Source organism: Mustelus asterias, unplaced genomic scaffold, assembly GCF_964213995.1.
Source record: "Mustelus asterias unplaced genomic scaffold, sMusAst1.hap1.1 HAP1_SCAFFOLD_1597, whole genome shotgun sequence".
Classification (NCBI taxonomy): domain Eukaryota; kingdom Metazoa; phylum Chordata; class Chondrichthyes; order Carcharhiniformes; family Triakidae; genus Mustelus; species Mustelus asterias.
This window is the reverse complement of record NW_027591542.1, coordinates 30,103-56,370: the sequence shown is the minus strand read 5'-3', so window position 1 is coordinate 56,370 and position 26,268 is coordinate 30,103. Positions and strand designations below refer to the sequence as shown.

General features: G+C 49.1%; 1 protein-coding gene across 3 annotated transcripts in view; it reads right to left on the bottom strand.

Moving 5' to 3' along the window:
- Positions 1-23,093, bottom strand: part of LOC144488468 (inactive phospholipid phosphatase 7-like) — a 44,500-nt gene extending 21,407 nt beyond the window's left edge. The window contains exons 1-2 of one of the 3 annotated variants that reach the window (XM_078206537.1): positions 22,393-23,093; positions 1,031-3,491 (exon numbers count right to left, since the gene is read on the bottom strand). In XM_078206537.1, the coding sequence (XP_078062663.1) occupies positions 3,409-3,491; positions 22,393-22,822 (513 nt within the window). In that variant the 5' untranslated portion in view covers positions 22,823-23,093 and the 3' untranslated portion in view covers positions 1,031-3,408. Of the gene's footprint in view, positions 1-1,030; positions 3,492-22,392 lie in introns of those variants that run through there. The other 2 variants (XM_078206538.1, XM_078206535.1) reach the window with 2 other exon arrangements.
- Positions 23,094-26,268: the final 3,175 nt, after the last annotated feature.

Here is a 26,268-nt window from a genome sequence, read left to right as displayed (position 1 = left end):
CACAAACTAACATCAATGTGGGGCAGGATTTTATTGAAAAAGTATCAGTGTGTGTGTGGCTGACACTCCCTGTTATTAATGCACGGTAAGAAGTCTCACAACACCAGGTTAAAGTCCTGCTGTTGAGAGACTTTAACCTGGTGTTAAGGACTTGAACCTGGGGTTGTGAGACTTCTTACTGTGTTTACCCCAGTCCAGCGCCGGCATCTCCACATCATTAATGCACGGGCCAGCGAATTGTTGGCAAGGGAGAGGTGGTGGCGGGCAACTGGGAATCGCCAGAGGTCTGATTCACACACATCCCACCACCCGTTTCGCTAAAACTCTCACTTAACCACCCCATGAGTTTCATGAAATTACTGATTTATGTTCTGAACTTGCACCCATTCCCCGGTCACCCCTCTCGTGCTGGCTGGCCTACACTGCACCCACCCCCCCCCCCCCCCCCTCCCCCTGTTCATCCATTGATTTTAACATTCCCGTTCTTGTTTTCAAATCCCGCCATGCCCTCGACCCTCCCTAACTCTGTAATCTCCTCCAGTCCCACAACACGCTGAGATAACAGAAATCCTTTAATTCTGCCACCTTAAACACCCTCCATTTTAATCTCGCCACCATTGGCAGCGGTGACTAGGTACGGGACTGGATTTCCCTCCCTCTCTCTCTCTCCCTCTCTGTCTTAAAGACATTTTCAAAAGCGAACTCTTCAATCAGGTTTTGTTATTAAAACCATAGAACAGTTACAGCACAGGAGGCCATTCAGCCCATTTTGTCCATGCCAGCCCAAGGACACCCAGGTGCCCTTTCCAACCCCATCTCCCTGCACCCAGCCCAAAGCCCTGTAGCTTACAGCACATAAAGTGCAGATCCAGGTACTTTTTAAACGAATTTAAGGTCTCTGCCTCCACCACCAACTCGAGCAGCGAATTCCAGACACACACCACCCTTTGCGTAAAGAAGTTCTTCCTCATGTTCTTCCTACACCTACTGCCACTTATCTTATTTACTCTGCTAATCCCCCTGACACTAAGGGAGAATTTAGCATGGCCAATGCACCTAACTTGCACATCTTTGGACTGTGGGAGGAAACTGGAGCACCCGGAGAATGTGCAAACTCCACAGATAGTCACCTGAGGGTGAACTGAACTCAGGTCCCTGGCATTGTGAAGCAGCAGTGCTAACCTCTGTGCCACCTTGAATCTATGTCCCTTGGTCCTAGAATTCTCCGCCAAGGGAAATTTTTTTATCCTGCCCATCTCTGTCTCTTCCCCTCATAATTTTACACACCTCCATCAAGACATCCCGTCGGCCTTCTTTGTTCCAAGGAAAATAACCCCAACCTATCCAATCTCGCCTCATACCTACACTTTTCCAGCCCTGGAAACATTCTTGTAAACCTCCTCTGCACTCTCTGCACACAATACTCCAGTTGTGGCCTCACCAATGTTTTATGCAATCTTCTAAAATAATTGGCACAATCTTCCGGCTCTTCACACCGATGGGATCTTCCTGTCCTGCCGAAGGCGTATCCCTGCTGCAGATTTCCCGGTGATGTGGAGTGAATCAATGAGGAATTCCACTGACAGCGGCAGGACCAGAAGATCCCACTGCTGACCAATGGCACTCTGTCTCCCAGTGCCAAGAAAAACTCTGCGGGGAGGCTGGAGAATCCCGGCATTCATCTTCATGTGTGTCCCAGTATCAGATTCTTGTTCATGATGATCCTGCGAAGCAGCCTGACAGAGTTTATGACGTTAAAGGTGCTATATAAAGACATACTGTTGTTGTACATTAATGTCCATAATACTTTTCACAGAAAGATCATTTTCCTCTCTACTTTCTCAGAAGACTAAGGAAATTCAGCATGTCCGCTACGACTCTCGCCAACTTTTACAGATGCACCATAGAAAGCATTCTTTCTGGCTGTATCACAGCTTGGTCTGGCTCCTGCTCTGCCCAAGACCGCAGGGAACTACAAAAGATTGTGAATGAAGCCCAATCCATCACGCAAACCGGCCTCCCATCCACTGACTCTGTCTACACTTCCCACTGCCTCGGAAAAGCAGCCGGAATAATTAAGAACGCCATGCGCTCCAGACACACTCTTTTCCACCTTCTTCCATCAGGAAAAAGATACAAAGGTCTGAGGTCAGGAACCAACCGACTCAAGAACAGCTGCTGTCAGACTTTTGAATGGACTTACCTTGTATTAAGTTGATCTTTCTCTGCACCCTAGTTATGACTGTAACACTACATTCTGCATTCTCTCATAGAAACATAGAAAATAGGTGCAGGAGGAGGCCATTCAGCCCTTCAAGCCTGCTCCACCATTCAATATGATCATGGCTGATCATGCACTTTCAGTATCCCACTCCTGCTTTCTCTCCATACCCCTTGATCCCTTTAGCCACAAGGGCCATGTCCAGCTCCCTCTGGAACATATCCAACAAACTTGCCCCAACAGCTCTCTGTGGGAAAGAATTCCACAGGTTCACAACTCTCTGAGTGAAGAAGTTCTTCCTCATCTCAGTCCTGAATGGCTTACCCCTTATTCTTAGACTGTGACCCCTAGTTCTGCATTTCCCCAACATCGGGAACATTCTTCCCACATCTAGTCTGTCCGTCCCATCAGGATTTTATATGTTTCTATGAGATCCCCTCTCATTCTTCTAAATTCCAGTGAGTACAAGCCCAGTCGATCCAGTCTCTCTTCATATATCAGTCCTGCCATTCCAGGAATCAGTCTGGTGAACCTTCGCTGGACTCCCTCATTATCAAGAATGTCCTTCCTCAGACTAGGAGACCAAAACTGCACACAATACTCAAGGTGTGGCCTCACCAAGGTCCTGTATAACTGCAGCAAGACATCCTTACTCCGATACTCAAATCCTCTTGCTATGAAGGCCAGCATGTCATTAGCTTTCCTCACTGCCTGCTGTACCTGCAGGCCAACCTTCAGCGACTGTTCCACCATCACACCCAGGCCACGTTGCACTTCCCCTTTTTCTAAACTGCCATTCAGATAATAATCTTCCTTCCTGTTTTTGCCACCAAAGTGGATAACCTCACATTTATCCACATTATATTGCATTTGCCAAGTATTTGCCCACTCTTTTTCCCAGGTCAGAAATGACAAACACAAGGGGTCACAAGTTCAAGGTAAGGGGGGCAAGGTTTAATACAGATATGCGGGGGACGTATTTTACACAGAGGGTGGTGGGGGCCTGGAATGCACTACCAAGCAAGGTGGTTGAGGCAAACACACTAGGATCATTTGAGACTTATCTAGATAGCCACATGAACAGACTGAGAATAGAGGGATACAAACGGATGGTCTAGTTAGGAACACACGATCGGTGCAGGCTTGGAGGGCCGAAGGGCCTGTTCCTGTGCTGTATTGTTCTTTGTTCACTCAGTCAGCCTGTCCACGTCACCCTGCAACCTCTTAGCATCCTCCTCACAGCACACACTGCCACCCAGCTTAGTGTCACCTGCAAATTTGGAGATATTGCGTTCAATTTCTTCGTCCAAATCATCAATATATGTATATTGTGAATAGTTGGGGTCCCAGCACTGAACCCTGTGGTACCCCACTAGTCACTGCCTGCCACTCTGAAAAGGACCTGTTTATTCCCACTCTCTGCTTCCTGTGTGCCAACCAGTTCTCTATCCACATCAATACATTACCCCCAATACCATGAGCTTTAATTTTGCTCACTAATCTCTTGTGTGGGACCTTGTCAAAAAGCCTTTCGGAAGTCCAGATACACAACATCCACTGGTTCACCCTTGTCCCCTCTACTGATCACATCCTCAAAAAATTCCAGAAGATTTGTCAAGCACGGTTTCCCTTTAGTGAATCCATGCTGATTTGGACCGATCCTGTCACCGCTTTCCAAATACTCAGTTACTACATCCTTAATAATTGACTCCACCATTTTCCCCACCACCGACGTCAGGCTAACCGGTCTATAATTCCCCGTTTTCTCTCTCCCTCCTTTTTTAAAAAGTGGGGTCACATTTGCTGCCCTCCAATCCACTGGAACTCTTCCAGAGTTGATAGAGTGCTGGAAAATGATCACCAATGTGTCCACTATTTCCAGGGCCACTTCCTCGAGCACTCTGGGATGCAGAGCATCGGGCTCTGGCGACTTATCGGGTTTTAATCCCAGCCATTTCCCCAGTACAATTTTCTGACTAATAAGGATTTCCTTCAGTTCCTCCTTCATGCTAAACCCTCTGTCGCTAGTATTTCTGGAAGGTTATTTGTGTCCTCCTCAGTGAAGACAGATCCAAAGTATTTGTTCGGCTGATTTAGCATCTCTTTGTTGCCCATTACCAATTCACCTGATTCTAACTGTACGGGACCTACATTTATCTTCACCAGTCTTTTTCTCTTCACGTATCTATAGAAGCTTTTGCAGTCAGTTTTTCTGTTTGCTGCAAGTCTACTCTTGTATTTTATTTTTCCCTTCTGAATTAAACCCTTTGTCCTCCTCTGCTGGATTTTAAATTTCTCCCAGCCCTCAGGTTTGCTGCTTTTCCGGGCCAATTTATCTGTCTCCTCTCTGTCTTTAACACTATCCCTGATTTCCCTTATTAGCCACGGAAGAGCCACTTTCCCCATTTTACTCTTACGCCAGACAGGGATGTACCAGTTGTTGAGGTTCATCCACGAGCTCTTTAAATGTCTGCCATTGCCTATCCACTCACGTATCAACCCCTCAAAGTATCCTTTGCCAGCTTATCCTAGCCAATGCACCTCTCGTACCGTCAAAGTTAGCTTTCCTCAAGTTCGGGACCCTAGCCTCAGGCTTAAGTGTGTCATCCAGACTCGAAACGTTGGCTCCATTCTCTCCCCACAGATGCTGTCAGACCTGCTGAGATTTTCCAGCATTTTCTGTTTTTGTTTCAGACTCCAGCATCTGCAGTATTTTGCTTTTATATTATGGCTGAAACTTAGATGAGTACATAGAATAATAACATTTTACAAAGTACTTTAGAATATGGGTTTTCTTATTCTTACGATGTATTATTTATTACTCTGTGGCACACAAACCTAAAAAATATTTGCTGAATGTTACTATGCTGCATTATTACTATTTAGCTTTAACTGGTATCTGGGCTCTCTTTCAATTTCAAGGATTAAAATGGACTCACATTGGAAAATAGTTTGGAAATTGCTACCCAAGCTCATTAATATCCTGTTTAAATTTTATTTATTAGTGTCACAAGTAAACTCACATTCACACTGCAATGAAGTTACTGTGAAAATCCCCTAGTCGCCACACTCCGGCGCCTGTTCGGGTACACTGAGGGGCAATTTAGCATGGCCAATGCACCCTAACCAGTACATCTTTCGGACTGTGGGAGGAAACCGGAGCACCCGGAGGAAACCCACGCAGACATGGGGAGAACGTGCAAACTCTGCACAGACAGTGACTCAAGCCGGGAATCGAACTTGAGTCCCTGGTACGGTGAGGCAGCAGTGCTAACCACTGTGCCACCCCAACAAGTAAACAAAACACATGAACAGGAGAAGGCCATTCAGTCCCTTTAAACTCTTCTGCCATTCTGTTAGTTTATGGCTGATCTGTAACTTTCTTTATTCTTTAGTGGGGTGTGGGGGGTGTTGCTGGCTGCGCCAGCGTTTGTTGCCCATCCCTAATTGCCCCTTGAACCTAATGGTTTGCTCGGCCATTTCAGAAGGCAGTTAAGAGTCAATCACATTGCTGTGGGTCTGGAGTCACATGTCGGCCAGACCAGGTAAGGACGGCAGATTTCCTTCCTCAACAAAGAACAAAGAACAGTACAGCACAGGAAACAGGCCCTTCGGCCCTCCAAGCCTGTGCCGCTCCTTGGTCCAACTAGACCAATCGTTTGTATCCCTCCATTCCCAGGCTGCTCATGTGACTATCCAGGTAAGTCTTAAACGATGTCAGCGTGCCTGCCTCCACCACCCTACTTGGCAGCGCATTCCAGGCCTCCACCACCCTCTGTGTAAAAAACGTCCCTCTGATGTCTGAGTTATACTTCGCCCCTCTCAGCTTGAGCCCATGACCCCTCGTGATCGTCACCTCCGACCTGGGAAAAAGCTTCCCACTGTTCACCCTATCTATACCCTTCATAATCTTGTATACCTCTATTAGATCTCCCCTCATTCTCCGTCTTTCCAAGGAGAACAACCCCAGTCTACCCAATCTCTCCTCATAGCTAAGACCCTCCATACCAGGCAACATCCTGGTAAACCTTCTCTGCACTCTCTCCAATGCCTCCACGTCCTTCTGGTAGTGCGGCGACCAGAACTGGACACAGTACTCCAAATGTGGCCTAACCAGCGTTCTATACAGCTGCATCATCAGACTCCAGCTTTTATACTCTATACCCCGTCCTATAAAGGCAAGCATACCATATGCCTTCTTCACCACCTTCTCCACCTGTGTTGCCACCTTCAAGGATTTGTGGACTTGCACACCGAGGTCCCTCTGTGTTTCTATACTCCTGATGACTCCTGACGGACATTAGTGAGCCAGACGGGTTTTTACAACAATTGACAATGTTTTCACGGTCATCATTAGACTTTCAATTCTGGATGTTTTATTGAATTCAAATTTCACCATCTGCCGTGATGGGATTCGAACCCGGGTCCCCACAGCATTACCCTGGCTCTTTGGATTACTAGTCCAGTGACAATACCACTACACCACCGCCTAATATCATGTTCTGAGGCTTGCTGTCTCATTTTGCTTCATAATGCTCCTGTGAAGCCTTGGGATCTTTTATCATGTTAAAGGCGCTATATAAAGTTATTGTTGTTGGCCTGGCCAGTACTCAACCAATATCAGTAAAATCCCAGATTTCCAGCTCATTTCTCACATTGCTGTTTGTGGCAGCTTGCTATACAACAGTTGGCTGCCACCTTAACTATAGAATCACTACAGTGTAGAGCAGGCCATTCGGCCCATCGAGTCTGCACTGACTCTCTGACAGAATATCTCACCCCAGCCATCTCCCTGTCCTATCCCTGTAACCCCACACATTTGCCATGGTTAATCCCCCTAACCTACACATCTTGAGACACTAAAGGGGCAATTTACCACGGCCAATCCATCTAACCTGCCCATCTTTGGACTGTGGGAGGAAACCGGAGCATCCAGAGGAAAACCACGTAGACACGGGGAGAACGTGCAGACTCCACACAGTCATCTGAGGCCGGAATTGAACCCTTGTCCCTGTTATATTACAACAATGAAAATGTGCCCAATCCAGTTGTGAAACATTTTGGGATGTTGTGACGGGTGCTATATAAATGTAATTCTTCCTTTTCCTCAATGAGCACAAATATTGGGTTAATATAGCTCGGTAAATATGTTAGCCTGGTTCAAGTAAATGTTAGCCTGGTTAAGGGATTTGATAATCTGGTTAAATTATAAATTAATCTGTTTAAAGTGTGTGTTTCTGGTCAAATTAAATGTTAATCTGGTTAAATATGTTAATCTGGTTAAAGTGTATGTGAATCTGGTTAAACTATACGTTAACCTGGTTAAAGTATATCTTAATCTGGTTATAAACTTTAGATCTGATCAGGCTGCTGTATCTCCGCTGGGTTCAGGTGTTTGATTCTATTTCTTAAGCTAATGCAGTGCCAGACAGTCTATTAAAAGACAATCTCAATCTGTTTAGGATCGAATTGCATCAAACTGTTTACAGCGGAGTGCAGCTGGTAACCAGCCCCACAATTCATCACATGATGTTGTGAGAGTTTAATGAAGGGGAAACATGTCCAGTCAATCGGTCGGGACTGGAGTCAAGAGTCTGCGAGAGGTCTGCTCCCCAATTTCTAGCCCAGCGATAGCGATGAGCAATGAAAGCAGGTTTCCAACGAGGCACTGAGCTTAAAGCATCAGGAGTGTGGGATAAATGTGGGTCATCACACACTTAATTAATCAGTGCATGCAAAAAGCAGGGACTTAGCCACTCAGAGAACAATACAGCACAGGGAGAGGCTATTCAGCCCATTTTGCTTGTGCTGGCTCTTTGGAAGAGCTACACAATGGGGGGGGGACTTTATAGCCTCGGCTCGTCCCGAAACTGTAAAATCCCACCTGAGGTCAGCAGGACCTTTCCATGGTCCGCCCCTCACCCGGCCCAATTCCCATGGCGGGCCGGGCGGTAAAATCCCACCCAATGAGTCCCACTTTCCCCAGAGCCCAACAAGTATAATACTCTTCAAATATTCATCCATTTTGTTTCGAAAGTTCCAATCAAGTCTGCTTCCATCAGCCTTTCAAAGTAGCTCATTCCAGATCACAACAACTCTCTGCGTAAAACTACTTCTCATCTTGCCTTTCTCCAGTTCTCTGGGCAATTCCTTCACATCTGTGTCCCCTGTTTACTGGCCTGTCTGCCAGTGAACACCGTTTCTCCTGACCGACTCTATCCAAACCTGTGACGAGCTTGAACAACCTCAAGAAAATACTGACATAGACATAGAAAAAATACTGCACAAACAGGCCCTTCGGCCCACAAGTTGCGCCGGTCATGTCCCTACCTACCTAGGCTTATATATAGGCTTACCCATAACCCTCAATCCTATTAAGTCCCATGTACTCATCCAGAAGTCTCTTAAAAGACCCTATCGAGTTTGCCTCCACCACCACTGACAGCAGCTGATTCCACTCACCCACCACCCTCTGAGTGAAAAACTTACCCCTGACATCTCCTCTATACCTACTCCCCAGCATCTTAAACCTGTGTCCTCTCGTAGCAGCCATTTCAGCCCTGGGAAAAAGCCTCCGCGAATCCACCCGATCTATACCTCTCAACATCTTGTACACCTCTATCAGGTCACCTCTCATCCTTTGTCTCTCCAAGGAGAAAAGACCGAGCTCCCTCAACCTATCATCAGAAAGCATGCCAACCAATCCAGGCAACATCCTTGTAAATCTTCTCTGCACCCTTTCAATAATTTCCACATCCCTCCTGTAATCAGGCGACCAGAACTGAGCACAGTACTCCAAGTGGGGTCTGATGAGGGTCTTATATAGCTGCATCATTATCTCCCGACTCCTAAACTCAATCCCTCGATTGATGAAGGCCAGCACACCATACACCTTCTTAACCACCTCCTCTACCTGATTTAAGAGTCCTATGGATCCGGACCCCAAGGTCCTTCTGATCCTCTATACTGCTAAGAGTCTTACCCTTGATATTATACTCCTTCATCCCATTTGACCTGCCAAAATGGACCACTACACATTTATCCGGGTTGAAGTCCATCTGCTACTTCTCCGCCCAGTCTTGCATCCTATCTATGTCACGCTGCAGCTTCTGACATCCCTCCAAACTATCCACAACACCACCAACCTTCGTGTCGTCGGCAAACTTACCAACCCATCCCTCCACTTCCTCATCCACTTCCTCATATGAAAATGGCAAACATCAAGGGTCCCAGAACAGATCCCTGGGGCACTCCACTGGTGACCGACCTCCATTCAGAAAAAGACCCATCTACAACCACTCTCCGCCTTCTGCAGGCAAGCCAGTTCTGGATCCAGAAGGCAACAGCCCCTTGGATCCCATGCCCTCTCACTTTCTCGAGAGGTCTTGCATGGGGTACCTTATTGAACGCCTTGCTGAAGTCCATGTAAACCACATCTACCGCTTTTCCTTCGTCAATGTGTTTAGTCACATTTTCAAAGAGCTCCACCAGGCTCGTAAGGCACGATTTGCCTTTGACAAAGCCGTGCTGACTACTTTTGAGCATACTAAACTTCTCTAAATATTCAATAATCCTGTCCCTCAGGATCTTCTCCATCAACTTACCAACCACTGAGGTTAGACTCACCGATCGGTAATTTCCTGGGCTATCCCTATTCCCTTTCTTGAATGTCGGAACCACAACCGCAATCCTCCAATCCTCTGGAACCTCTCCCGTCTCCATCGACGACGCAAAGATCACCGCCAGAGGCTCTGCAATCTCTTCCCTCGCCTCCCACAGTAACCTGGGGTACATCCCATCCGGTCCCGGCGACTTATCTATCTTGATGCTATTCAAAATTTCCAACACATCCTCTTTCTTAATGTCCACATACTCAATCTTTTCAGTTCGCCGCAATCCTGTAGTACAACCACCCAGGTCTTTTTCCACCGTGAATACCGAGGTAAAGTATTCATTAAGCACCTCTGCTATTTCTTCCAGTTCTGTACAGACTTTCTCACCGTCACATTTTATAGGTCCTATTCCTTCACATCTCATCCTTTTACTCTTCACATATTTATAGAATGCCTTAGGGTTCTCCTTAATCTTACCTGCCAAGGCCTTCTCGTGACCCCTTCTGGCTCTCCTAATTTCTTTCTTAAGTCCCTTCCTACAAGCCGTATACTCATCTAGATCCCTATCATCGCCTCGCTCTCTGAACCTTTTGTACGCTTTCCTTTTCTTTTTGACCAGGTTCAGCGCAGCCTTCGTGCACCACGATTCCTGTAACCTACCAAAACCTTCCTGTCTCATCGGAACGTTGTCATGCAGAACTCCAGACAAACATTCCTTGAAAATCTGCCACCTTACTTCGGTACTTTTCTTCGAGAATGCCTCCTTCCAATTTACGCCTCTAATCTCCTGCCTGATGGCTTCATATCTCCCCTTACTCCAGATAAACACTTTCCTAGCTTGCTTGATCCTATCTCTTTCCAATGCTAGCGTAAAGGAGATAGAGTTATGATCACTATCCCCAAGATGCTCCCCCACTGAGAGATCTGACACCTGTCCAGGCTCATTAGCCAGTACCAGATCGAGTACAGCCTCTCCTCTTGTAGGCTTATCCACATGCTGTGTCAGGAAACCCTCCTGAACACACCTAACAAACTCCTCCCCATCCAAACCCCTTACCCTAGGGATATTCCAATCGATGTTTGGGAAATTAAAGTCTCCCATCACGACAACCCTGTTATTACAACATCTCTCCAGGATCTGTTTCCCTATCTGCTCCTCAACATCCCTGTTACAATTCGGCGGCCTGTAGAAAACACCTAGCAAAGTTATCGACCCCTTCCCGCTCCGAACTTCCACCCACAGAGACTCCGTAGACAATCCCTCCACGGCTTCCACCTTCTCTACAGCTGTGACACTATCCCTGATCAGCAGTGCCACTCCCCCGCTCTCTTTTGCCTCCCTCTCTGTCCTTTCTGAAACATCTGAAACCCGGCATCTGAAGTATCCAGTCCTGTCCCTGTCCCCAAGTCTCAGTAATTGCCACCACATCACACTTCCAAGCATCCGAAACGCGCTGAAGAAAGAAATGTTTTGTCTTAATATTGTCTCGGAGAAAAGAAAGGAATAAAATGCAAATTTAAAAATTGGAAATACATCAGGAAATTTGATCTTATAACCAGACGATATTGCCCAGCTGTGAAGATACTGTCAGAGGGTCAGTGCTGAGGGAGTGCCGCACTGTCAGAGGGTCAGTGCTGAGGGAGTGCCGCACTGTCAGAGGGTCGGTGCTGAGGGAGTGCCGCACTGTCAGAGGGTCAGTGCTGAGGGAGTGCCGCACTGTCAGAGGGTCAGTGCTGAGGGAGTGCCGCACTGTCAGAGGGTCGGTGCTGAGGGAGTGCCGCACTGTCACAGGGTCAGTACTGAGGGAGTGCCGCACTGTCAGAGGGTCAGTGCTGAGGGAGCGCCGCACTGTCAGAGGGTCAGTACTGAGGGAGTGCCGCACTGTCAGAGGGTCAGTGCTGAGGGAGTGCCGCACTGTCAGAGGGTCAGTGCTGAGGGAGTGCCGCACTGTCAGAGGGTCAGTGCTGAGGGAGTGCCGCACTGTCAGAGGGTCAGTGCTGAGGGAGTGCCGCACTGTCAGAGGGTCAGTGCTGAGGGAGTGCCGCACTGTCAGAGGGTCAGTGCTGAGGGAGTGCCGCACTGTCAGAGGGTCGGTGCTGAGGGAGTGCCGCACTGTCACAGGGTCAGTACTGAGGGAGTGCCGCACTGTCAGAGGGTCAGTGCTGAGGGAGCGCCGCACTGTCAGAGGGTCAGTACTGAGGGAGTGCCGCACTGTCAGAGGGTCAGTGCTGAGGGAGTGCCGCACTGTCAGAGGGTCAGTGCTGAGGGAGTGCCGCACTGTCAGAGGGTCAGTGCTGAGGGAGTGCCGCACTGTCAGAGGGTCAGTGCTGAGGGAGTGCCGCACTGTCAGAGGGTCAGTGCTGAGGGAGTGCCGCACTGTCAGAGGGTCAGTACTGGGGGAGTGCTGCACTGTCAGAGGGTCAGTACTGAGGGAGTGTCGCATTGTCAGAGGGTCAGTACTGAGGGAGTGCCGCACTGTCAGAGGGTCAGTGCTGAGGGAGTGCCGCACTGTCAGAGGGTCAGTGCTGAGGGAGTGCTGCACTGTCAGAGGGTCAGTACTGAGGGAGTGTCGCATTGTCAGAGGGTCAGTGCTGAGGGAGTGCCGCACTGTCAGGTGGTCAGTACTGAGGGAGTGCCGCACTGTTAGAGGGTCAGTGCTGAGGGAGTGCCGCACTGTCAGAGGGTCAGTGCTGAGGGAGTGCCGCACTGTCAGAGGGTCAGTGTTGCGGGAGCGCCGCACTGTCAGAGGGTCGGTGCTGAGGGAGTGCTGCACTGTCAGAGGGTCAGTGCTGAGGGAGTGCCGCACTGTCAGAGGGTCAGTGCTGAGGGAGTGCCACACTGTCAGAGAGTCAGTATTGAGGGAGTGCCGCACTGTCAGAGGGTCAGTGCTGAGGGAGTGCCGCACTGTCAGAGGGTCAGTACTGAGGGAGTGCCACACTGTCAAAGGGTCAGTGTTGCGGGAGCGCCGCACTGTCAGAGGGTCAGTGCTGAGGGAGTGCCGCACTGTCAGAGGGTCAGTACTGAGGGAGTGCCGCACTGTCAGAAGGTCAGTGCTGAGGGAGTGCCGCACTGTCAGAGGGTCAGTGCTGAGGGAGTGCTGCACCGGTGGAGGTCTCCCTCTTTTCAATGACATAGTTATCCGATGTTTGTCTGCTCTCTTGGATAGACACGGAGAGCGGGATTTTCCCGGCCTTGCTTGCCCCGAAACCGGAAAATCCCATCCAAAGTCAATGGATCTTCCATGATCCGCCGCCGCTCGTCCGCTCTGATTCCCAGGGCGGGTGGGATGGTAAAATTCACCCCAGAGAATCAGAGAGCGCTCTCTTCGAGGAGGACAACTGAGCTCTCCCCAGTCTCCTGCTGAGTTTGATTGGTTCCCTCCACTGTTGGCTGTGCCTTCAGCTGCCTGGGTCCAACACTCTGCAATTCCCTTCATAAACTCTCGCTCCTCTTCTAAAACTCTCCTTAAAATCTACAATCAAATTTAAAATAAGCTTTAGACAATTAGTCCTCATATTTGTTTCAATGTTTTGTCAGACTTTGCTGCTGTGTAATATTTTGGGATGTTTTATTATGTGCAAGGAGCCAAACAAGTTAGTTGTTACTGTTGAGAGCTAATTAATAAATAGAAATCTTCAAAATTCAGGATGTACCACGTGAGTTTCAAGGGAATCTGATACAAAATGCCCACATTAAGTTGTTCATAGTAATTACAGCACAAAAGAAGGCCATTCGGACCATCAAGTCCATGCTAGTTGTCTGTAGACCAATCCAGTCACAGCTTGGTATGACTCCTACTCTGCCCAAGACCGCAAGAAACTACAAAAGGTCGTGAACGAAGCCCACTCCATCACTCAAACCAGCCTCCCATCCATCGACTCTGTCTACACTTCCCACTGTCTCCGCAAAGCAGCCAGCATAATTAAGCATCCCGGACATACTCTCTTCCACTTTCTTCCGTCGGGAAAAAGATACAAAAGTCTGAGGTCACGTACCAACCGACTCAAGAACAGCTTCTTCCCTGCTGCCATCAGACTGTTGAATGGACCTACCTCGCACTAAGTTGATCTTTCTCTATACCCTAGCTATGACTGTAACACTACATTCTGCACTCTCTCCTTTCCTTCTCTCTGAACGGTATGCTTTGTCTGTATAGCAAGCAAGAAACAATACTTTTCACTGTATACTAATACATGTGACAATAATAAATCAAATCAAATCAAATCAAATCAGTTAGTCCCATTCCCCCGCTCTATCCCTGTATCCCTGCTGGTTTATTTCCCTCAAGTGTCATAGAATCATAGAAACCTTACAGTGCAGAAGGAGGCCATTCGGCCCATCGAGTCTGCACCGACCACAATCCCACCCAGGCCCTACCCCCTATTGTCTATCCAATTTCCTTTCAAAATCAATCATCGTCTCCTCTTGTGGGCAGCGAGTTCCAACTCTCGCTGAGTAATGAAATTCTTCCTCATATCCCTCCCTCTATCCCTTCCCCAAAACCTTAAGCTTGTATTCCTCAAGTCCTCGTACCACCAGCCAATGGGAACAGCTTTTCTTTGTCTACCTCATCCAATCCTGTCATAATCTGGTCCACCTCTATCAAATCTCCAAGTAGAACATCTCCAGCTTCTACAACCCTAGCCTCGTAGCAGAAATCCTCTATCCCTGGAACCATGCTGGGAATCATCCTCCGCATCCTCCCAAAGACCCTCACATCCTCCCGAAAGTGTGGTGGCCAGAACTGGGTGCAATACTCTAGTTGTGGCCTAGCCAGGGGTTTATAAAGGTTCACCTTAACCTCCCTGCTTTCAGCCTCAATACCTCCATTTATGAAGCATAAACCCCCATTTGCATTGTTAATCACTCTGTCATTATGTCCTGTCACTTTCTAAGATCCATGCACATGAACCCTACCAGTCTCTCTGTCGCTGCATACGTTAGAACTGTGTCATTGAGGGCCCAATTTTACTATTTTGATTCTAAGTGCTGAATCTGGGAGTGTTTCAGATCCGACTTTTAGACCCGTTCTCAGGCGCCCCCATACGCACTCTGCCTGAAAAAATATCAGCAATTCTGAATCGCGCTGCAGAAGCCTGTGAGCGGGGCTTATTGCACCCGAAACACTGCAGCTCCGATCGGCACCTCCAACTGCGCATGCGCCGAAAAAAAATAGAAAAATGTTACCCTCGCTCCTGGGCCCGATAATGCCTTCCCCCTGATCCCCACAGACATTGCCCCACCCCCACAACATAACCGGCCCCCTTATCCCCCCCACCCCCCCCCCGTTACCCAGGCCCCCTGCCCCTCTTTCCCCCCACCGATCACACGCAGAGTGGCAGCTGACCCCCCTGCCCTCCCACCAATCACACGCAGAGTGGCAGTGGACCCCCCTTTCCCCCCCCATTAGAGAGCCATCTGACCCGCCTCCTTCCCCCCCCACAACCAGAGAGCCATCTGACCCACCGCCCTCCCCCCACCACCAATCTGAATCAGAGAGCTGCCGGAAGTTCTGAACCGACCTCCTCAGAAGCTGGAGTGCCCGAGTCAGACCTTTGCCGACCATGTCTGTTTCGCGCCGAATCTGGACGGGTGAACGCAGTGGTAAAGGGGGAAGTGCCAGTAAATTTGGGCATCCAGCCCATTAAGTCAATTTAAATGCATGCAAATGCATTTAAATTGCCGTCGGCCCGTTTCAGGCGCGGTCCCGATCGCAGCCACTTTAGGCACTTGGTAAAGGGGGAAATGAATGGGCACAGAGGTGGTCGCAGATCACGCCACTCGCCTCACGCCCGACTTTACCAAGTTTTCACGCCCGAAAACGGGTGCAACTTGATGGTAAAATTGGGCCCAAGTCTCTGTTGCCTTTCCTATGACTTCTGCTAAAATGCATCACTTTACACTTCTCTGTATTAAACTCCACTGCTCTGCCTATTCTGCCAGACTGGCAACATCCTGTTGCAGTCAGTTGGTATCATCCTACTCTTTGCCATACTTCAGATTTAATATCATGAGTAGATGTTAACATTCTATAAACCTATAGATGCAGCAGTGGTCCCAGCACTGACCCTTGGAGATATCACTGTCTACCACCGTCCAGTCTGAAAAAAACAACTAGCAACCCCCCCCCATTCTTTGTCCTGAAGCCAATTTTCTAATCCAGGTTGACACTGACCCTCCCCGTAAGTCTCAATGTTGTTATCCAGCCGTTTCTGAGGTACCTTATCAAACATTTTCTGAAAATCCACACAGATAGCATTTCCTTTGTCAACTTCTGTTATTTTATCAAAAAATTCAATTAGAGTCATCAAATGCAATTTACCTTCTACAAATCCTTCTTGACTCTCTCCTTCATTAACTCAAACCTTTCCAAGTGCCTGTTGGTTTCTTCCCAGATTATTCTTCCTTACTCACCACCGATGTTTGGACTGACTGGTCTGCAAGTTGCCCGGGCTGGTCTGCAAGTTGCCCGGGCTGGTCTGCAAGTTGCCCGGGCTGGTCTGCAAGTTGCCCGGGCTGGTCTGCAAGTTGCCCGGGCTGGTCTGCAAGTTGCCCGGGCTGGTCTGCAAGTTGCCCGGGCTGGTCTGCAAGTTGCCCGGGCTGGTCTGCAAGTTGCCCGGGCTGGTCTGCAAGTTGCCCGGGCTGGTCTGCAAGTTGCCCGGACTGGTCTGCAAGTTGCCCGGGCTGGTCTGCAAGTTGCCCGGACTGGTCTGCAAGTTGCCCGGAATAGCCTCATACCTTTCCTTAAATAAGGATGTCACGTTTGCCGCTCTCTGATCCTCAGGCGCCTATCTAAGAGGTTTTGGAATATTAAGGAAGCCCTTTCTGCCTTTCCCACTCCCACTTCCCTTAGCAACCTGAAACGCAAGCAGCCTGAACCAGGCAACGTATTCACTGTGAGGACAGAATGTATCTTCCCAGTGTGTCCTGCTGATCAGTTTTCACCCCATCCATTACCTCTGCCATCTCCTCTTCCACTGAGATTTTGTTCACATTCTCTTCCTTAGTAATTGCCAGTAAAAAGTACAGTTATTAAATTGTACAAAGTACTGTTATTAAATCGTGCAAAGTACTATTATTAAATATTCAAGCCTTGCCCTACAACTCAAAGCCTATATCATTCTTTTAGTCTCTAATAGCCCTGTCTCTTACTGACTGCTTATTTACATGTCACTGGAAGATTTTTTTGGGTTCCCGCTTACATTAACTATTTTCATATTCTCTCTTTGCCAGTCCTATTTTCCGCGTCATTTTCCCTCTCAACTTACCGTGTTGCACCTGGCCTGCTTCTCGCTGCTAGAATTTACCTGACATGCATCATACACCCTCCCTCTATGTTTCATCAGAATCTCCACCTCCCTCATCATCCAGGGAGCCCTGGCTTTGTTCTCCTGGCTCTTTAATGTACCTAGCCGATACTCAAAATGACACTGCTTTAAAGGTCACCCATTGGGCAGTTACAGTTTTTCCTGTGAATCTTTGCTTCTATTTTACCCGGGCTGAATGTCCCATTGAAATTAGCCCTCTTTCAATTTAGAAATTCTACATTAGATTGTTCCTAGTGCTCCTCCATTACTCATCTAAACTTGACGATACAATGATCACTCTTACCCAAATGCTCCCCGATCACCTGGTCCACTTAGCCCACCTCATTCCCCAGCACCAGATCCAGAAATGCCTCCTTTCTAGTTGAACTGATCAAGGAAGTTCTCCTGAACATATTTCAGAAGTCCTTCGTCCTCCTTACCCATTACTCTCACACAGCCCTGATGCATATTTAGGTCATTATAAATATCTCAAGATCAGCACACTATATTCTTGCCTAGTGACATCACCTCTTGAAATTTAATGACATTACCATCGCTGAATCCCCCAAGATGCACTGCAGGAGCTCACCAAGGCTCCTCAGGCAGCACTTTCCAAAGAAGGATAAGGGCAGGAGATGCCCGGGAACGCCACCACCTATAAATTCCCCATCTGACATGGAAATATATCGGCCATTCCTTCACTGTCACTGGGTCAAAATCCCGGAACTTTCTTCCTAACAGCACAGTGGCTGTACCTACACTACAGCGGCTCAAGGCGGCAGCTCACCACCACCTTCTCAAGGGGCAACTAGGAATGGGTAATAAATGCTGACCTAGCCAGCGAAACCCACATCCCACAAAGGAATAGTAAAGAAATGCAAATTTCCCAGTAGATTGGCTCCTCTGTTTCTCTCTTTCAATATTTGAAGGTCTACAGAATATCTCCGCATAATGTTATCACATCCTTTCCACCTCTCAATTCTAACCAAATGGATTTTTCCCTTTCCCGCTCTTTCTAACTTTACAATGACTTTCAACACTGTCACCCATCTCTGTTCTATCCTTCCCTATCCTTTCCGAACACCTTGTACCCTGGATTACGAAGTACCAGTCCTCACCATCCTTAAGCCACCTTCCCAGTATTGCCACTACATCACCAAACTGCTGCCAACTTTGGTTAGGTCGCACTTAACCAAATTCTGGTTAATGTGGCGCACAATTCTGGCCGCCACATTACAGGAAAGATGCGGAGGCTTTGGAGTGGGTGCAGAAGAGGCTTAGCAGGATGTTGCCTGGATTAGAGGGTTTGAGCTATAAGGAGAGTCTGGACAAACCAGGGTTGTTTTCTCTGGAGCAGCAGAGGTTGAGAGGAGAATTGATAGAAGTCTATAAAATTATGAGAGGCATAGATAGGGTTGACAATCGGAATCTTTTTCCCCCCAGAGTTGAAATATCTAATATTAGGGGGCATGCACTTAATGTGAGACGGGGAATGTTCAAAGGAGATGTGAGGGGCGGGTTTTCCACCTAGAGTGGTAGGTGTCTGGAACGCGTTGCCAGGGGTGGTGGTGCAGATACGATAATGGCGTTTAAGGGGCTTTTAGATAAGCACACGAATATGCAAGGAGTAGAGGGATATGGAGCAAGGGCAGGCAGAAGGGATTAGTTTACTTTGGCGTCATGTTTGGCACAACATCGTGGGCTGAAGGGCCTGTTGCTGTTCCATGTTCTAGGTCCTATCACATTTCCACTCAGCTATTTGTGCTTGTAGCTCACTGACCTTACTCACCACAGTGTGTGTGTTTACATGCATTGATGCTAAAACTGTCTTTGTATTCCTTGTAGTCCTTCTTAGTCTGCTCCTATCTAATGCAGTACAACTTCCTTCTCTATGACTATCCAACACTTTCATTAGAAACATATCAAATCCTGACTGGACTGGACAGGCTAGATGTTGGAAGAATGTTCCCGATGTTGGGGAAGTCCAGAACTAGGCGTCACAGTCTAAGAATAAGGACTGAGATGAGGAAGAACTTCTTCACTCAGAGAGTTATGAACCTGTGGAATTTTCTACCACAGAAAGCTGTTGGGGCCAGTTCAATAAACATGTTCAAGAGGGAGCTGAACGTGGCCCTTATGGCTGAAGGGAGCAAGGGGTATGGAGAGAACGTGGGAGTGGGATACTGAAAGTGTATGATCTTTTCTACGTTTCTATTCCTTTATGCTCCTTATTTCTCTTTTTTACCTGTCCTTTCATTCCCAACTCCTGCCAACTTAGTTTGAACCTTCTCCTACTCTGATGGATCTCAATCCACACATTCAAGGTTGAGTTAAACAGATTTTTGATTAACGAGGGGGGGTCAAGGGGAGGCAGGCAGGAAAGTGGAGTTAAGGCCCCAATTAGATCTGCCATGATCTGGTAGACCGTACTCAAAGGGCCGAATGGTCTACTCCTGCTCCTAGATTTTTATGCTCTTCTGTTCTGATTTAGGAATTTATCCACCAATGAGGAAACAGAACAGCACAAAAAACGGTCCTTAAACGTGTGGCCCAGAATAGTCAAAGCAGTGACCAAGCATTATCGTTACATTGGGGCGAATGGGGTTGCCAGCTCTGCTTGGATAGATCCCTGGAGGTTTTGTCAGATTATTTTCCCACCACCCAGTCGAGAAGATTTTTGTTTCCTCCATGCCGATTTCTTTATAAGTAACCAACAAGACTGTTCAAAGTAAATAGGAGAGATGCAGCATCTTATTTAACATTGACGATAGATCCTGCTGTAATTTTTGGATCTTGACCAGCTGGGTAAGTGGGCCGAGAAATGGCTAATGGAGTTCAATTCAGATAAGTGTGAGGTGTTGCATTTTGGAAAGTCAAATCAAGGTAGGACTTTCACGGTGAACCTTAGGGAGTATCATGGAACAGAGGGACCTTGGAGTTCAGGTGCACGGTTCTCTAAAGGTGGTGTCACAGGTAGACAGGGCAGTGAAGAAAGCTTTTGGCATGCTGGCCTTCATCAGTCAGGACATTGAGTATAGAAGTTGGGAAGTTAAGTTGCAGTTGTACAGAAAGTTAGTGAGGCCGCACCTGGAGAATTGTGTTCCGTTTTGGTTGCCTTGCTATAGGAAAGATGTTATTAAACTGGAAAGGGTGCAGAAGAGATTTATAAGGATGTTGCCAGGAATCATAGAATCCTACAGTGCAGAAGGAGGCCATTACTCAAGGGACTGAGTTATAGCAGGAGATTGGACAGGCTAGGGCATTTTTCTTTGCAGCGTAGGAGACTGAGGGGTAATCTTATAGAGGTGTATAAAATCATGAGAGGCACAGATAGGGTGAATGCACTCAGTCTTTTTCTCAGGGCTGGGGAATCGAGAACTAGAGGGCATAGGTTTAAGTTAAGAGGGGAAAGAATTAACGGGAACCTGAGGAGCAACCTTTTTACGCAGAGGATGGTACGTATGTGGAATGAGCTGCCGGAGGAAGTGGTTGAGACAGGGACATTGACATTTAAAAGGCATTTGAACAGATACATGGATAGGAAAGGTTTGGAGGGATATGGGCCAAATGCAGGCAAATGGGGTTAGCTTAGATGGGCATTTTGGTCGGCATGGACCAGTTTGGGCCAAAGGGCCTGTCTCTGTGCTATAGATTCTATGATGTGATACCAGCGTTGGACTGGGATGGGCATAGTAAGAAGTCTCACAACACCAGGTTAAAGTCTAACAGGTTTATTTGGAATCATGAGCTTTTGGAGCACTGCTCCTTCAGGAGTTGTGACTTCTTACTGTAGATTCTATGAACTCCATCATTTTGTCTCCCCGGGCGCCACTCTCACCAGCACCCATCAGATTCATCTATAATTCCTAAAGCCTCCTGGATAATCCTGGGGGGTTGGCAACCCTGCAGAGCGAAGTGGGTTTTGTGGGGAGGGGATGGAGGTGGGGGAGGGGATGGAGGTGGGGGAGGGGATGGAGGTGGGGGAGGGGATGGAGGTGGGGGAGGGGATGGAGGTGGGGGAGGGGATGGAGGTGGGGGTCCATGTAGGAGCCACATGGACACGTCAATATTACAGAAAGCCAAAGTAAGCAATCACGGACAACACTTTCGGTATAGCCCACCCCTCCATGCCCCTCCCACCCCATGCGCCTCCTCCTCATGCCCTTCCCCATGCCTTCCCCTCCTCCCTCCCCCCCAGAGTGTGATCCGACCTAATGCCCTTTGCCCTTATTGCCTGACCCATGAGGCCGGGGATCAGCCACCGGCACCAACCCAAAGCCAGTGAATGTCACTCGGTTGGCTGCCGCCGCCACACACACGTGGACACCCACAGGGACACACACACACGCACAGGGGGACACATACACGTGCACACGGGGGGACACACACGCACACGGGGACACACGCACACGGGGACACAAGCACACGGGGACACACACGCACACGGGGACACACACGCACACGGGGACACACACGCACACGGGGACACACACGCACACGGGGACACACACGCACACGGGGGGACGGGGACACACAGGGACACACATACACACACAGGGTGACAGGGACACATACACACACACACACACAGAGGGGGACAAGGACACACATACACACACAGAGGGGCACAGGGACACACATACACACACAGAGGGGGACAGGGACACATACACACACAGAGGGGGACAGGGACACACATACACACACAGAGGGGGACAGGGACACACATACACACACACACACACACACACACACAGAGGGGGACAGGGACACACATACACACACAGAGGGGGACAGGGACACACATACACGCAGAGGGGGACAGGGACACACATACACACACACACACACAGAGGGGGACAGGGACACACATACACACACACACAGAGGGGGACAGGGACACACATACACACAGAGGGGGACAGGGACACATACACACAGAGGGGGACAGGGACACACATACACACACACACAGGGGGACAGGGACACATACACACACACACAGAGGGGGACAGGGACACACACACAGGGACACACATACATATACACAGGGGCATAGGGACACACACAGTGGGGGACAGGGACACACACAGGGGGACAGGGACACACACAGGGGGACAGAGACACACACACAGGGGGACAGAGACACACACACAGGGGGACAGAGACACACATACACAGGGGGACAGAGACAAACACACACACACGGGGGGGGGGGGGGGGACAGAGACACACACAGGGAAGGCTCACCGAAGAGCAGGTTGAGCAGGACCTCCTGGCCCGCCGGGCTGCTGCTCTTGCTCAGGCAGAAGACGGTGCCGCCGATCCAGGGCAGCCCGTGACCTGTGACCCCGATCAGCTTGACAACGGGCCGCGCGCTGCTCCAGGCCGAGGCGCGGTTGGCGCAGACCCCCAGGCTCCGGGACACCGAGATGTCGATGGCCAGCAGCGAGCTGATGGCGATGCCTCCGAAGGACGGGTTGAGCTGCATGCAGTCCTCCTCGGGTAGGTGCGCCGGCTCCTTGCTGTCGCTGGCCGGAGGCTGCGGCCCGCTCTGCCTCCTCAGCGGGGCCCGGGCCTCAGCAGCGGGCCGGGCCGCCTGGCTCAGCGACATGAACTCGGGCCGGTTCAGCACGTTGTTCCGCTCCCGGGCCCGCGGGCGGTTCTGCAGAGCCGGCATCGCCGCTGCTTCTCCTCCTCCAGCCTGTGAGGCAGGAGCGGGGGATGATGTGGGGGGGGAGGGGGGAAGGGGAAGCAGCCCTCGGGGTGGCGGGAAGCAGCTCTCTGTCACCGGGAGCCCAGCCTCGGTCACTGCCCTCCTTGCTGGCAGGCTGCTGGATAAATTTAGCCCGGCAGGAATCCGGGTTGTGTTGACGGTGCAGCTCTCCCAGAGCCTGACAGCTGCACATGCTGCAAGCGGCTGACCCCCCAGCCTGTCACACCCAATCCTGTCAGTGCCAGGGCTCATTCCCTTGCCCAGTTGTGCACAGTGCATGGTGGGGAGTTGTAGTTCCTCTGCTCCCTCCAGGGACAACATAAAACAGAACCTAATGTGCTGCCCAGAGTGTCCCAAACTCAATAAGATTGAAAAGTTTATTTATTAGTGTCACAAGTAAGGCTGACGTTAACACCGCGATGAACTTACTGTGAAATTCCCCTCGTCGCCGCAGTCCGGCGCCGGTTCGGGTCAAGGCACCCTAACCCAATGCACCTAACGCCAACAAAACGAAGGGGATTGTCATCAACTTCCAAGAAGCGTGAAGGAGAACATGCTACATCGACGGGGATGAAGTAGAAAGGGTCGAGAGCTTCAAGTTTTTAGGTGTCCAGATCACCAACAACCTGTCCTGGTTTCCGCCCCATGCCGACACTACAGTTAAGAAAGCCCCACCAACGCCTCTACTTTCTCAGAAGACTAGGGAAATTTGGCATGTCAGCCACGACTAGAATCATAGAAACCCTACAGTGCAGAAAGAGGCCATTTGGCCCATCGAGTCAGCCCCGACCACAATCCCACCCAGGCCCTACACCCATATCCCTACATATTTACCCGCTAATGGGTTCAAATCCCACCAAGGCAGTTGGTGCAATTTCAATTTCATTAATCAGTCTAGTCTCAGTAATGGTGACCATGTGATTACCATTGATTGTTGTAAAAATCCATCTGCTTCACTACAAAAGGTCGTGAATGTAGCCCAATCCATCGCGCAAACCAGCCTCCCATCCATTGACTGTGTCTACACTTCCCGCTGCCTCGGCAAAGCAGCCAGCATAACTAAGGACCCCACACACCCTGGACATTCTCTCTTCCACCTTCCTCCATCGGGATAAAGATACAAAAGTCTGAGGTCACGTACCAACCGACTCAAGAACAGCTTCATCCCTGCTGCTGTCAGACTTTTGAATGGACCTACCTTGCATTAAGTTGATCTTTCTCTACACCCTAGCTATGACTGTAACACTATATTCTGCACTTTCTCCTCCTTGTCTATGAACGGTATGCTTTGTATAGCGCACACGAAACAATACTTTTCACTGTATGTTAATACATGTGACAATAATAAATCAAATCAAATCAAAAGATGCCAAATCTAGTTCAATAAGAAGTATCACAACAACAGGTTAAAGTCCAAAAGTTTTGTCTGGAAACACCAGCTTTCAGAGCGCTGCTCCTTCCTCAGCTGACTCACTTTAAAGTTAATTTATTTATTGGTCACAAGTAAGGCTTACGTTAACACTGCAATGAAGTTACTGTGAAAATCCCCTAGTCGTCACACTCCGGTGCCTGTTCGGGTACACTGAGGGAGAATTTATCATGGCCAATGCACCCTAACCAACACGTCTTTCGGACTGTGGGAGGAAACTGGAGCACCCGGAGGAAACCCACGCAGACACAGGGAGAATGTGCAAACTCCACACAGACAGTGACCCAAGCCGGAAATTGAACCTGGGTCCCTGTCACTGTGAGGCAGCAGTGCTAACCACTGTGCTACCGTGCCAAATCTAATGTTTTGCCCAAAGTGTCCCAAACTCAATTCCTCCAAAATGCCAAATAGCCTCGAATCTAGTTCAATAAGAAGTCTCACTACACCAGGTTAAAGTCCAACAGGTTTGGCTGGAATTACCAGCTTTCAGAGCGCTGCTTTGATTTGATTTGATTTATTATTGTCACTGTATTAGCATACAGTGAAAAGTATTGTTTCTTACGTGCTATTCAGACAGAGCATACTGTTCATAGAGAAGGAAACAAGAGAGTGCAGAATATAGTGTTACAGTCATATTTAGGGTGCAGAGAAAGATCAACTTAATGCAAGGTAGGTCCATTCAAAAGTCTGATGGCAGCAGGGAAGAAGCTGTTCTTGAGTCGGTTGGTACGTGACCTCAGACTTTTGAATCTTTTTCCTGGTGGAAGAGAGAATGTCCGGGGTGCGTGGGGTCCCTAATTATGCTGGCTGCTTTTCCGAGGCAGCGGGAAGTGTAGACAGAGTCAATGGGTGGGAGGCTGGTTTGCGTGATGCTCCTTCCTCAGCTGACTCACCTTAAAGTTTATTTATTTATTGGTCACAAGTAAGGCTTACATTAACACTGCAATGAAGTTACTGTGAAATTCCCCTAGTCGCCACACTCCGGCGCCTTTTCGGGTCAATGCACCCTAACCAGCATGTCTTTCAAATTGTGGGAGGAAACCGGAGCACCCGGAGGAAACCCACGCAGACCTGGGAAGAACATGCAAACTCCACACACACAGGCAGCAGTGCTAACCACTGTGCCACCGTGCCACCTGAGGAAGGAGCAATGCTGTGTAAGCTCGTGATTCCAAATAAACCTGTTGGACTTTAACCTGGTGTTGTGAGACTTTTGACAGTACCCACCCCAGTCCAACACTGGCATCTCCACAATCTAGTTCAAAACATAGGAACACGGGGGCAGAAGTAGGCAAATTCATGGGGTGGCACAGTAGTTAGCACTGCTGCCTCACAGTGCCAGGGACTCGGGTTCATTTAGAATCATAGAATCCCTACAGTGCAGAAGGAAGCCATTCGGCCCTTCGAGTCTGCACCATCCACAATCCCACCCAGGCCCTATCCCCATAACCCCATGCATTTACCCTGCTAATCCCTCTGACACTAAGGGACAATTTAGCATGGCCGCTCCACTTCACCCGCACATCTTTGGACTGTGGGAAGAAACTGGAGCACCCGGAGGAAGCCCACGCAGACACGGGGAGAGTGTGCAAACTCCACACAGACAGTGACCCCCAGCTGAGATTCGAACCCGGGTCCCTGGCACTGTGAGGCAGCAGTGCTAACCACTGTGCCACCGTGTTGCCCACCATTCCAGCCTCGGGTAACTGTGTGAAGTTTGGCATGTTCTCCCCGTGTCTGCGTGGGTTTCCTCCGGGTGCTCCGGTTTCCTCCCACAGTCCAAAGATATGCGGGTTAGGTTGATTGGCCATGCTAAATTGACCCTAGTGTCAGGGGATTAGCAGGTTAAATATGTGGGGTTACGGGAATAGGGCCTGGGTGGGATTGTGGTTGGTGAAGACTCAATGGGCCGAATGGCCTCCTTCTGCATTGTAGGGATTCTATGAAATTCAGCCCTTCGTGCCTGCTCCGCCATTCAATC